The following is a 13,980-nucleotide window of genomic DNA, read 5'->3' on the forward strand; positions in this document are numbered from 1 at the left end:
TGTTCCACAGGGATAATTAGCTATGAAAACATTCTGTGAGATTCAGAAGGTGTAGAGAGAGCAAAACCAGACCCTGAAGGGAGTCCTGTTTCAAAAGCAATGGCACTAAATTGGAGGTTGTCTGAGGAGCAGTGGGATTCTATTCATGGATTAAATGAACAGAAGTGAATTTTGAAAATGCCTTGCCTGGACGGGCCAGTCACACGTGAGTGAACCAGTCATGCTTAGTTGCTCAGTGATGTCCAACTGTTTGTGACCCCATGGACAGTCGCCTGCCGGGCTCCTCTGTCCATGGGACTTTTCAGGCGAGAATACTGGAGTGGGTCACCATATCCTTCTCCAGGGGATCTTCCTAACCCAGGGATCGAACCCAGGTCTCCCACATTGCAGGTGGATTCTTTACCGTCTGCTCTGTGGAAAATCAGAAATGAGAGTCACAGAAGCTTTCCGCAAGGATGTCAGAGTAGCACAGGTCCTGTCTTCTGGGTTCAGTTTGCATTTCTGCAGTGATGTCAGGCTGTCTGTCTGTTACCTGGCAGGCTCTGGTGGAAGGCCTCTTCTGTTCTGCCTGGGTCCCTGTTCTCCCTTATGGTTTGGTGGGAATGAGGTCCCTGTGCCCTTCTTGGGAGGGATGCTCATGTTGACTGTTGGGTCTTGCCTTTTCCAGGAAGGGCTGTTGGATGTAGAGAAATCAGAGTGTGAAGATGAACTGACGGGCACTGAAATCAGCTGCTTACGGCTCAAGGGTCAGATGATCTACTTGCCTGAAGCAGACAGCATACTCTTCCTGTGCTCACCAAGGTAATCACTTTTGGATGAATTATGATGGATATACGCACCCATCTTTTGCTAAAAGGAAATTCAATAACATTTTATTCAGTTGCTTTTACAAAGTATACTTAGATTTTTTTTTGTGTGTGTGTGTGTTTTGGTGATTTTATTTTTTTATTTTATTATTTTAATTTTTTTAAATATTATTTTATTAGTTGGAGGCCAATCACTTCACAACATTTCAGTGGGTTTTGTCATACATTGACACGAATCAGCCATATAGTTACACGTATTCCCCATCCCGATCCCCCCTCCCACCTCCCTCCCCACCCGACTCCTCAGGGTCCTCCCAGCCCACCAGGCCCGAGCACTTGACTCATGTATCCCACCTGGGCTGGTGGTCTGTTTCACCATAGATAATATACATGCTGTTCTTTCAAAACATCCCACCCTCACGTTCTCCCCCAGAGTTCAAAAGTCTGTTCTGTACTTCTGTGTCTCTTTTTCTGTTTTGCATATAGGGTTATCGCTACCATCTATCTAAATTCTGTATATATGTGTTAGTATACTGTAATGTTCTTTATCTTTCTGGCTTACTTCACTCTGTATAATGGGCTCCAGTTTCATCCATCTCATTAGAACTGATTCAAATGAATTCTTTTTAACAGCTGAGTAATATTCCATGGTGTATATGTACCACAGCTTTCTTTTGAGTTATTATATAAGTTCAACAAAACTATCCTTGTTATAGAGAGATGTTTATAACAAGGATAGTTTTGTTGAACTTATATAATAACTCAAAAGAAATCATGTATTCTCTTTTATTTGCCGCATCGTAATCAATCTGTTGGGTGTTTATGCCTTTAGGTCAGTGGATATGTAATCTGAAGTTAGCTAATTCTGTAGTTTTGTACCTTCCAGAGAGTCTTCATGGAGAAAACAAGTCTACAAAGCATTTATTAATAATATGATGGCATAAATACACAGGTGTATTTGGCACCAAGAAATTACTTTTCTAATGATTTCTGGATATAAACTATTTTATGTTAAAAACATTTTTCTACTTTAACTGAGATATACTATGCACAATACAGTATTAAGTTAAAATTTATGTGAATTTTGTGACACAGTAAACATCAGAGGGAAGTACAACTATAGGCTGGCATTTTTACAGTTTGACAAAGCACTTTTCTAAAAGATGTATGGGAATTCAGAGTAAATAATGTGTGTTTAAGTTTATGTTAGAACAGTAGAAATAGATAATTACAAAACTTGTTGTTAGGTGATATTTTGTACATTTTTAATTTGTATAGCCAAAATGTGTGCATATTATTTAGTAACAGTTGACAAAGCATGTTTTGGAGGGCTATTGATTAAAAATTTAAAGTCCAAATGATCACTTTTCACTTGAAAATATTGTTTCAAAATTTCTGAAAAATCTAATGGATTTTGTAACAGCCTTCCTTAAAATTATTAAAATTTTAACAATAATAATTATTATTGATATATTAATATAATAATATAATAATTATTATTATTGTAAAAATCTGGTATTAAAGACTATATAAGACTAATGATGGGGTTTTTCCCTGAGAATATATATTTTGATAATAAGAGGGACAAAATTAGGGAATATAAGCTCCTATTTTTATTAATAACCTCCATTGATCAAACTGTATTTGCATCTGCTATCAATAAATGTCTTTTCCTTCTGCCTTTTCCCAAGTTGAGCATTGGTAGAAAGATAGCTTCTAAATAAAGACAGTTCTTGTTCATGGAGACAACCGCTTCTTTGGAAGTACAGTAGAGATTTGGAGTCTACCTGCTAATTACCGTATGCAGGAATAGGATACATAGTAACATAATCACCATTATTATATGGGACCTGTGTGTGTGTGTGTGCTCACTCAGTCATGTCTGACTCTTTCCTGCCCTGTGGACTGTAGCCTGCCAGGTTCCCCTGTTCATGGGATTCTTGAGTAGGTTGCCATTTTCCCCTCCAGGGGATCTTCCTGACTCAGGGATTGAACCTGAGTCTCTTGAGTCTCTTGCATTGGCAGGTGTAGCCTTTACCACTGAGCCACCTGAGAAGCCTTCTTATATGGGAACTGCTTGTGTGGTACTCACATTCCATCAGAGATCAATTAAAAGCACTTTGACTTGTAAAATGTATAGCTCCAAGAGGATAGGATAGTTTGGGGCTTCCCTGGTAGCTCAGCTGATAAAGAATCCACCTCCAATGCAGGAGACCTGGGTTTGATTCCTGGGTTGGAAAGATGCCCTGGAAGAGGGCATGGCAACCCACTCCAGTATTCTTGCCTAGAGAGGAGCCTGGAAGGCTACATACAGTCCATGGGGTTGCAGAGTTGGACACAACTGAATGACTAAGCACACAGCTCATTAAAATAACAATAAGTTTTTTGAACAATGACATGATTTGATTTTCTCTCTCAATATGAGCATTTTAATGATTCATTTTCAATTTAAGCTTATAGACATTTTTTTCCTCTACTAATTGGCCAGTCTTGAAACCACTGGTGGATGATCTGGCTTCTTTCCCCAAGGGTATGTGTCAACAGTAGACTCTTTGATTGTTTTATTTTCCTTTATTGGTGTGCTCATTTTTGCTTTTTAAATGGACATTTCTGAGGATATATTTCAGGGAGACATTTTATTAATCCAAAATTCTTCAGTAAATTCACAGCACAATTATGTCAGTTTAGAGAAATTATTATTATGAATGACTGGAAATAATTATTTGGCATTTAAATAATTAAAACCAATAATGTAACCTTAAGATATTTTAACCAAAGGCTAAATTGTTTAAAAACAGTCAACTCTTTGTTTACCAGATCTTCATTGAATCAATAAATATTACATTTTCTAAAAATGACAAGTCACAAAGATGCATAAAAATCTGCAAAAATAAATAGATGAAACAAATTAGCCAAAGAAAAGAAGAGTAACAGAAGAAAGTGGAGTCGGAAGTTAGAGTAGTATGTAAAAATACATGTTAGAAGTCAAGAGTACAGGATATTCATGTTGAAGATGGGTCATAAATCTGGTGTCACCCTCCAGTCATCATGTCTGAAAGAGAAAACAACTAGTCACAAGAGTCATAGATCCCATAAGATGGCAATCAACTAGTTTTGTAGAAGAAGCATTATTATCCTTATAAAAGAGATTAAAGATAACTTTTTTTTAAAGTTTTTTTTTTTTTTTTTGATGTGGACCATTTTTAAAGTCTTTGCTGAATTTGTTACAGCATTGCTTCTGTTTTACATTTTGTTTTTTTGGCCTCAAAGCATGTGGGATCTTAGCTTCCCAACCAGGGATCAAACCCACACCCCCTGCACTGGAAGACGAAATCTTCACCACTGGACCGCAAGGGAATTCCCAAGAAAGCTGTTTCTTCATTTCTTTATAGTGAGGAAAACCTCTGGTAATAATAAGTAACAGCCTTGAGATAAAAACCTGAGTGGGTTTCATAAGGCAACTTTTCACATTATCTTTCAATTTAGGCTGACGGCATAAAAAAATGCAGTTTGGCAAAACTGCATTTCAAGTTCACTTCTCTTTGATAGATGTTTACATGTTAAGAAGAATGAAGTCATATTCCTCTTGCTTTTATCTGAGTTTTCTCCAGCCTGAGCTTTTCAATGGTAGACAGTGGCAGGATTAGACTTCTTGACGGAAACCAGGGTGGTGTTGCTATGGGAGCGTGGGGTCTGACTGTATGTCCTTCTCCTTGTGACAGTGTCATGAACCTGGACGACCTGACCCGGCGAGGGCTGTACCTGAGTGACATCCCCCTGCACGATGCCACCCGGGACCTCGTGCTCCTGGGAGAGCAGTTCAGAGAGGAGTACAAGCTGACCCAGGAGCTGGAAATCCTCACGGACAGGCTGCAGCTCACGTTACGAGCCCTGGAAGATGAAAAGAAAAAGACGGACACGTAAGAATGGAACCTGTGGTTACAGATGACAGGCAGGGCTCTCCTGCATGGTGGGTTCGGCGGCTCTCCTGCCAGACTGTGAGTGGGTCCAAGCACAGATTTACTTGCCACAGGCCAGTAAATCCAGAGATGGGGTGTTGGGACAAGGAATAGAGACTTCATTACGAAAACCAGCAGATGGAGAAGATGGTGCACTCATGTCCCAAAGACCTGTCTTGCCCGAGTTAGAGTTCAGGCTCTTTTAACTGAAAGGGGAGGGACTCAAGTCAAGCGTTTCCTGGTTCCCAACAGCCTCCAGAGAGGATGTGTTAATTTCTTCTTGCCTGCAGCCACTCAGAGGTGGGCCTTGTCAGGACATTTCCTGTGAGCTGAGTAAAGATACTTTAGCTTAATGCTTATTACTAGGAGGCAAAGTGCCCAGAAATGGGACATTACATATAATCCAGGCTTCGAGGCAACATCACTTTAGTGATTAAATAGTAATAGCATACAAGGGTTCTTTTCTGTACAAAGGCTCTGAGTTGTGGAACCTGTCACAGTTATGGAGTCCTAAATAAACTGTTCCATGTCTCTTAAATCTGTCAGGCACACAGAAAGAAATCAGTCGTAATAGTAATGGGGATATGTCTTCTAATTTTACAAACCAAGCTGGAAGAATATACGACAAATCATGTCTCTGCAAATCATTAGAATAACTCAAGTGTGGGTTTCAAGTCTGACTGCCCATTCATCCATTTCTTCACGCAGGAGTGTGTACCGAGCATCTTCTCTGTGCCAGGGCTTCCAGGTGCTGGGGTACGCTGAACACTGAGCTGAGATTTGGCCATTATATTTTCAAAGAGTTCTTGAACACCAAATTATTTTAGGATTTGGCAGATATGAATCTGACAGACTGTAGGTCGTCTATGATGACAATGATTACATCTGTAATTTGATTCATGAACAAAAGTATCAAAATACAAAATTATACAAAACCATGAATGGTGCTTTAAATTTTGAAATAGTGGGTAAGTGACATTTAAGATAGTATTTCATTTTCAAGTAATTTATTTAAACAAATACACATTGTGCATACTACTTGGCCTTGCTTAAGGAATAGAGATATAGTAGAAGTATATTAATTAAAAGCTTGAAATCACTGACTTCCATAAGAGAATTTTACCCAGGGTCTTATGTGTTCATTTTTAACATTTGTATAATAGGAAGCAATCTTAGAGAATTGACCTGACCTTCCTTCCTGTAGGACTATTTTACTCTACTTGACACCATAGATTGGTAGCAAAATCACTTCCTGTGATGTCTGATGTCTAATCAGACTTTCTTGTACTGATACATGTATTGTTGCCCTTGGGTGGATGCAAGGTAAACATGTCAACTGTTTGTCAACAGCACAGATGGATAGAGAATCCAAGTGAATGTCTATCTTCGTTCTTAGCCTCTTCCTTCACCTTTCCTACTCTGTATAATGAAGATGAAAATGATAGTTTATTGGAGATCACTTTACTTTCCTTGAGGCCCTAACCCCTTAGTCTTTCCAGGTATTTTTCAAATCTCCAGAAGTATACGGGATGAGGCAGGTACTCAAATCCCTCCTACTGCTCAAGAAACAGCTCAAAATTGTATATTTTATTAGTATGTGGAACAGCTTCCTTCATGAAATATAATACATTGTGAGATAGTGCTTAAAACTGAGGCTCAAAGTCGTCTGGATTTGTTAAGTTTGAGCTGCTCGGATCCTGCTTGGCTGTTAAATTGGAAAATCACCTAGGTTTCTCTCTTTGTTGATACTTGATTTTCAAAGTGATTTAATTATAAACGTTGACTACTAATTTTCGTTGAAACAAAGTCATGCTACTGCGCACATGTAATATTCAAAATAGCCTTAAAGCATTTTATAAAATGTTCTATGTTTGAGAGAGAAAATGAAAGACTGAAGAAATTCCCCTGAAGCTAGGGGAAAAATGAGACCTCGGCTTCTTAAACCTAGCCCCGAGTGACAGCTGGCTTCGGGGAGAAACAGGCTGGGAGGTGTCGTTTGCTCCTCTGGTTGTCTAGTCCAGGACACTCTCAGGCCTCAGCTCCTGGGTGCTTGCTCCTCTCCTCCCCACGCCAGTGTCTTCTTGTGCCATCAGCCTGGTCTCAGGACTGTCAATGAGAATGAGATCTTTTCTTCTCCAGACCAGTTTCTTACCTGCTTTATCAGTTTCTTCCACAGAGAAGTGAGGCAGGAAGGAAAATCTGTTTTCCTTTCTTTCTTCCTTCTGCCCTTCCTTTTTTTATGGAAGTCTAGTTGATTGACAGTGTTGTGTTAGTTCCGGGTGTCCAACCCAATGATTCATTTATCCATATATATTCTTTTTCAGGTTCTTTTTCCTTATAGATTATTACAAAATGTTGAGTATAGTTCCCTGTGCTGTACAGTAGGTCCTTGTTGGGGAAATCTGTTTCTTTTCATGTCAGGTGACAAATGTTGAGGCAGACAGCTTGCCCCCAAGAGGTGAACGTGTGTCCCTGGGAGCCCATAGTATTGCAAGAGTCAGACACGACTGAGTGACCGCATCACCACCACCACACCACAGAGCTGAGTGCGGGAATGACTTCTTTCATCCCGTGAATGTCACAGTTGGAGCGTTGAAGCACAGGGCACGTAGAACAACTTCAGCTTCCTGGCGTCTATCCTTTGTTTTGTCTGTTTGTTTTGTTTGGCTTATTTTGAAACACTTCGAATTGGTTTGGATTGGTTTAAAACAAACCAATTATTTATATTTTCTAACCTTGATTTATAAACGTAGCTAATGATGAGTGTCCTAGCAGAGCCTTCACTATGCTCATGGTGTCAAAGTCTCTAAAGTGGGCAGTAGAAGCGCTAAAGCAGCTCTCAGCATCTCTCATGATGATGGCTCTGTCCTGATCCCTCTGGACAGGTTGCTGTATTCCGTGCTTCCTCCGTCTGTGGCCAATGAGCTGAGGCACAAGCGTCCGGTGCCTGCGAAGAGATATGACAACGTGACCATCCTCTTCAGCGGCATCGTGGGCTTCAACGCCTTCTGCAGCAAGCATGCGTCTGGGGAAGGAGCCATGAAGATTGTCAACCTCCTCAACGACCTCTACACTAGATTTGACACTCTGACGGACTCCCGGAAAAATCCATTTGTTTATAAGGCAAGTCCACGCCCTGTCGGAATGCAGTGCCGTTCATTACTCTGAATTTTCAGACTCTGTCTTCCAGTGGTGCAGCAGTCACAGTCCCTGACTGTAGCCCTGCAGCCTGGGTACAGTCAGCTCTCATGCATTCATTGTTTACCATTTTCTTAAATAATTACCTCTTGTTCTAAAATAGTCTCTTCCCTGTAACTCAAATGAATGGAGCAGATGCTTCCCTAGTTAAAATGTTTAGCAACTTATTTGCACTTATGTGAATAAATCTTTACACGTGGTTTATCACACATAATATAAACATAGCATTCACATTTCAGTGCTCTGCAAGAGATATTTTTACTGAAAGGTATAAATGATTTGCACAGTAGAGAAGTCATGGAGCATAGGAAGGGTGCCAGGGACTCAGACCTGCTTTTAGATAACCTCAGCTGGAAATAAACTTTCATAAGGCATTTCTGCCCATGGTTTCAATTAGAAAAAATTATAATATTGGAAAAATGAAGTCAGTGGAATATTGCTTGGTAAAGGCAAGAATGTGAACCAAACCATCCCTAGGCATCTGGAGTCATAACAGTGCCACAGGGACTATTTATTTTTACGGTCATTTCCTAAGGAACAATGTAACATGGTGTGAGCACATCATAAAAATAAATGGTTAATGACCAGGATGAACCACTGAACTTAGGGAAGTTGGCACTTTGGCCCATCAAACCATCACTATTTTAAGGGGAAATAGGATCATAAATTATTCTACTGGGTTATAAGGATGTCTAAGGTGAGAAAGTAGGACTTACTAGAAGAAAAATAATACTGTGTTCTGTCCCCTGCCTGTAATCAGACTTCAAGTGCCTGGTGTGTACATTTTAATTACTGACCAGTTTTCTTGTTGGAATCAAATATATTAGAATTTTAAGAGATTCAGGGGAGGAAAGTTGAAAGTTATTGATAGGAATTGGAAAAGCATGTTTTGTGTAAGGGTGGCATGTGAGTCAGTCACGTTTGTACTAACCAGTCTGCGCCCGACCAGGTGGAGACTGTCGGGGACAAGTACATGACGGTGAGCGGTCTGCCAGAGCCGTGCATCCACCACGCACGGTCCATCTGCCACCTGGCCTTGGATATGATGGAGATTGCTGGCCAGGTCCAAGTAGATGGTGAATCTGTTCAGGTTAGTAGGTATAACACATATTTTAATGGTAGTAGGCCTTTTGTACAACTGAGTTATATTCTTGACCAGCTAGTCATTAATTATGCATAAGGAATTGCATCTTGACAACAAAGATTAAATATTTGTAATGTTTTTTTAATTGAAGTATATTTTACAATGTTATGTTAGTTTCTACTGTACAACAATATGATTCAGTTATATACATATGTGTGTGCATTTTTTTCATTTTCTTTTCCATTATGGTTTCATGCAGGATATTGAGTAGAGTTTTCTGTGCTATGCAGTAGGTCCTTGTTTTTTATCTATTTTATGTATAGTAGTGTGTATCTGCTAATCCCAAACTCCTATTTTATCCCTCCTCCACTCCCTTTCCTCTTTGGTAACCATGGGTCTGTTCTCTATGTCTGTGAGTCTGTTTCTGTTTCATGGATAAGTTCATCTGTGTCAAATTTTAGATTCCACCTATGAACAGTATCTCATGATATTTGTCTTTTTCTGACTTGCTTCACTTACCATGCTTGGTCCCTCCATGTTGCTGCAAATGGCATTATTTCATTCTTCTTATGGCTGAGTAATATTGTATTGTATATATGTACTACATCTTCCCTATCCATTCATCTCTCAGCGGACACTTAAGTTGCTTCTCTGTCCTGGTTATGGTAAACAGTGCTTCTGTGAACATTGGGGTGCATGTGTATTTTTGAATTAAAGTTTTCTTTGGATGTGTGCCCCGCAGTGGGATTGCTGGATCATGTGGCAGTTCTATTTTTAGTTTTTTAAGGAACCTCCATACTGTTCTCCATAGGGGCTGCACCAACTTATATTCCCAGCAACAGTGTAGGAGGCTTCCATTTTCTCCACACCCTCTCCAACATTTGTTATTTGTAGACTTTTTAATGATGGCTATTCTGACCAGTTTGAAGTGATACTTCATTGTAGTTTTGATTTGCATTTCTCTAATAATTAGTGATGTTGAGCATCGTTTCGTGTGCCTTTTGGCATCTGTATGAACAAAGCCTAATATTTTATTGAACCTATTATACTACATTCTTCCATAGAAATGGGAAATCTGTCCACCTATTTGAAATTACCTTCTTTATTCCGTGTGCTGAAAGTCATGAGGATGAGAAGAACCCCCTGTCCCTTCTGGTTTATTTTTAAAAATCTCTTTCCTAAATCTAATGTAAGTGGCCAGATTCATACTTTAGAAACCTTCAAATAATGTTTCTCTTGAAAGTCAGATTTTGTGAGGGTTTTTGTCTGTAATATGTTTGGAGTTCTAGAGAATTCTTATGATTTTTATATGATGACTCTGAGTTCTTTAGTATAGCGTGAGCAATGCTTCCTGTTATTGAATGTATTGAACCAGAGCTTTGATTCTGCAGATTACGATCGGAATCCACACAGGGGAGGTAGTTACCGGAGTCATAGGACAGAGGATGCCTCGCTACTGTCTTTTTGGAAACACTGTCAACCTCACAAGCCGAACAGAAACCACTGGAGAAAAAGGGAAAATAAATGTGTCTGAATATACATACAGGTCAGAGAACACATCTAGGTATCTACTGACTTGAAAAATGTCTCTTTGCAGCTGCTTTAATTCCCTGGGTGATTTTATTACCTTTTACAGCTATCAACTCTGCTTTTAGGATTACTATTATTTTTCAATTAAAAAAAAAAAAAAACTGGTGTGTTTTTCTTTTTTTTGGTCACACCATGGTTTGTGGGATCTTATTTCCCCAACCAGGGATCGAACCTGGGGGTCCCAGTATTGGGAGTGTGGAGTCTTAACCACTGGACCATCAGGGAAGGTCTTGGGATTATTTATTTTTAATTTGAGAAAATTGTGTCATTACTTCAGTTTTAAATGATTTTACCTACTCTTAGGAATTTCTGCTGTGGTATTGTTACTAAAGCCTCGAGGTACCTTTAAATAATTTACTGTGTGTCATTCCTGTCTCCGTTTATAACTTTGATGTATGTTACGTTCTCTGTGTGACCATAACACCAAGCTTCTCTGCCTGTTCCCTGTCCCCTTTTAGATGTCTCATGACACCAGAAAATTCAGACCCGCAATTCCATTTGGAGCACAGAGGCCCCGTGTCCATGAAGGGCAAAAAGGAGCCAATGCAAGTTTGGTTTCTATCCAGAAAAAATACAGGAACAGAGGTATGACTCATCAGAGTATAATTCCTTTTTTAAGACTGGGTATGAATATGGGGAGCTAAATCGTAATCTCTGAAAATATGTTTCATTTGCAAAGAATTCTTGCTTACATGAACTTGTAAGTACAGCAGCGGAAACGCTGACCCATTAGTGAGCTGGTTAGAACAATGCAGCTTCTAGGGGAGACCTGATGGCTGACGGTTTTGTCGCCTAACGAAATTAAAACCAAAAGCACTGGAGAGAGAAGCCCGGGTTTTGGTTCTTCTGCCGTCATCTGGCTGGAACCCCGCAAGTGAGTGGGCAGTGAGGGGCATCCCTGGCCCCCTCCCCAGTGCCCTGGGTCGCCATGTGGTCACGGCCAGGGCTGAGACACGACCGTCTTCAAGGGTGGTTTCCTAACCACGGTGCTCCAGATCCTCCTTTCTAAGGCCACGCCATCGCCTCGTGGAATGTTTGGGGATCTTTGGACATTCTAGTCCCTGGTGGGTCTCTCCTGGAGAGAAGAGTGATTTATGCATGTCCAGAATCTAAATAATTGCTCATGGAAGCTACAGGTTCGCGCTCACGCTGTGGCTGTACTCCAGCCAGAACCCATGTGCTGGGCGGTAGCACTGGGGTTTGCTCGGGAGTCCTGTGGCCCACCGTGGTCCACGACACCAAGGTCCCGCCACCTTGCCCCTCTCTCAGTGGGCTGCATCGGAAACAAGCCCAGTGCTCTATGCCCTGTTGATGTACTGGTTCTGTAGAGGGGAGAGACTCTTTGACCTTATGTATTTTCCTGGATGTGCACATTCCCTAAAAATGCTTTTAGAATAGAAGTCGTAAAAGGAATGAAATGCCAAGTTGTAAAATATTTATCTTTATCTTCTTTTCACTGTTTTCACTTTAAGTAATTTACTTCTGGCACTTGCACGCTTCCTGATGTTCTTCTGATAAATTAGTTTGCCGGAAGCGTTGTTCCTTTTATTTGGGTGGCTCTGTTTCAGCCAACCTGATGGTGGGAATGACTTAAAAAAGTGGTAGATATGAATGCAGATCAAATTTTATTTTAAAAAAAAGAAAGAAAATATTTTGAGGAATCCTGCAAGCTTTCTTATCACTGAAAATGAATCCCCTATTTACTCCACTTTTTACAGGAAACAGAGCAGGATGAAAACTGAATCCTGGACAGTGGGGTTAAGACCGCAGGGTGAGGTCGTCTCCCCCTAACAGATGCTGGGCCCGGGACCAGTGATTGCCTCGGTCCTTTTCATGGTTCCCCAAGCCTTTCTCCTGTGTATCTCTTTCCTTGTTCATTATTCAACTTTAGCTCTGCTTTTGATTATTTTTGAGGTTTAGTATGTTATCTGAAGTTTGGCTTTGTGCGGCTGATGTGAGCTTCACGTGTCTTCAGATGGACTACACCTCCCCTGGCATGGTGGTTTTCAAGTAGTGGGCACCCAATAAGTATTTGGTGAATTTAATTAAATGAAACTGAACAGTATTCAGCCATGTGTATATATGTCATGGTTTTCCACTTCTGATCAGTGTCTCTATATATGTGTATATTTTAATGACTATAACATATAAAAAGGTTTTATCGTGTTGGTGCATATCATTATAGAAATCGTTTTCTAAAGGAGTTAATTCAGAATTTTAGGGGAAAAATGCAATTTATTTTCAGACTCCCCAAATAAGAATATATCATGCTAAGAAAAATAGTATCTATTTAGAATTATGTTAATTTCCCTTGAGAAATAGAGAATATACTTCTTTGCTGTTAAAGTATCAGGTTATTCATTCAGATCATGTGGCAATTACAGTTCCTCTAAAATGTTGTCCTTTGCATTATAAATCTCATTCACCCCATGCAGCTGTTGGTGAAGGCAGCACTGTTTCACAATGAGCTATTGCATTAGTTTGGAGTAAATGTCAGGGGCTCTAACTACATCCAAGGATGAAGCTGGAAGCACAGCTCGGGTTTCGGTTGGTCAGAGCCCTTCTTGGCCCTTTCTTCCCAGAAATGAGCTCCTTTGTCTCAGCTCACAAGAACTTGATTCTATCCAGGGTGCCATGTTGAGAAAAGTTACTTTAATTTCAACGTAGAATGCATTCCTGTTGGAATCATCACCTGTTGTTCTTCATTATCTCTGATAATTTATTAATATCTATCTTTATAAAATACAGGACCACTACTTTTATGTAAAAATGTTTGTCTTTAAATTTAGCATTTCCTATCAGCACGTTGATAACTTGTATAAACGTTCCATGTTCATGTGTAAGAGAACCTGTAATAAATTATTTTTTCCACTTGTCTCTAGATGGTTTTTGATTCAATAAAAATGATGTGAATGCTCTTACCAGTCTTTTAACTAGTGCCATTTTTGGAAATACGTCTTATCATTTTGCCTCTGATAGACTTTCATTTTGGTTCCGTTCCCAGCTGTTATGGTAAAGCTGAGTGGCTCCTATTCCTCAAGACTATTCCTATATGATATTTTTCTTTAGGATTAACACAGTGACGACAGCAAGACCAGCACTGGGGGAGTGGACAGACAGACATGTGTGAAGTGGCATCAGCTCTTGAAGAGCTCCCCACATTTTGGGAGTGAAAGACATGTATCTAAGTAACTAACCTATTTGATATTCATAGTGATTTTATTGTTCAGTCACTCAGTCGTGTCCAACTCTTTGTGACCCCATGGACTGCGGCACACCAGGCTTCCCTGTCCTTCCGATCTCTTGGAGTTTGCTCAAACTCATATCCACTGAGTCTGCAATT

At 40.0% G+C, this 13,980-nt stretch overlaps 1 protein-coding gene across 1 annotated transcript in view; it reads left to right on the top strand.

Annotated features, from left to right (window-relative positions):
- Positions 1–13,558, top strand: part of GUCY1B1 (guanylate cyclase 1 soluble subunit beta 1) — a 53,972-nt gene extending 40,414 nt beyond the window's left edge. The window contains exons 8-14 of the mRNA XM_065903916.1: positions 668–801; positions 4,529–4,726; positions 7,651–7,888; positions 8,913–9,053; positions 10,439–10,593; positions 11,096–11,222; positions 12,356–13,558. Of these exons, the coding sequence (XP_065759988.1) occupies positions 668–801; positions 4,529–4,726; positions 7,651–7,888; positions 8,913–9,053; positions 10,439–10,593; positions 11,096–11,222; positions 12,356–12,379 (1,017 nt within the window). The 3' untranslated portion in view covers positions 12,380–13,558. The remainder of the gene's footprint in view (positions 1–667; positions 802–4,528; positions 4,727–7,650; positions 7,889–8,912; positions 9,054–10,438; positions 10,594–11,095; positions 11,223–12,355) is intronic.
- Positions 13,559–13,980: the final 422 nt, after the last annotated feature.

Source organism: Muntiacus reevesi, chromosome 13 (genome assembly GCF_963930625.1).
Source record: "Muntiacus reevesi chromosome 13, mMunRee1.1, whole genome shotgun sequence".
In the NCBI taxonomy this organism is placed as follows: domain Eukaryota; kingdom Metazoa; phylum Chordata; class Mammalia; order Artiodactyla; family Cervidae; genus Muntiacus; species Muntiacus reevesi.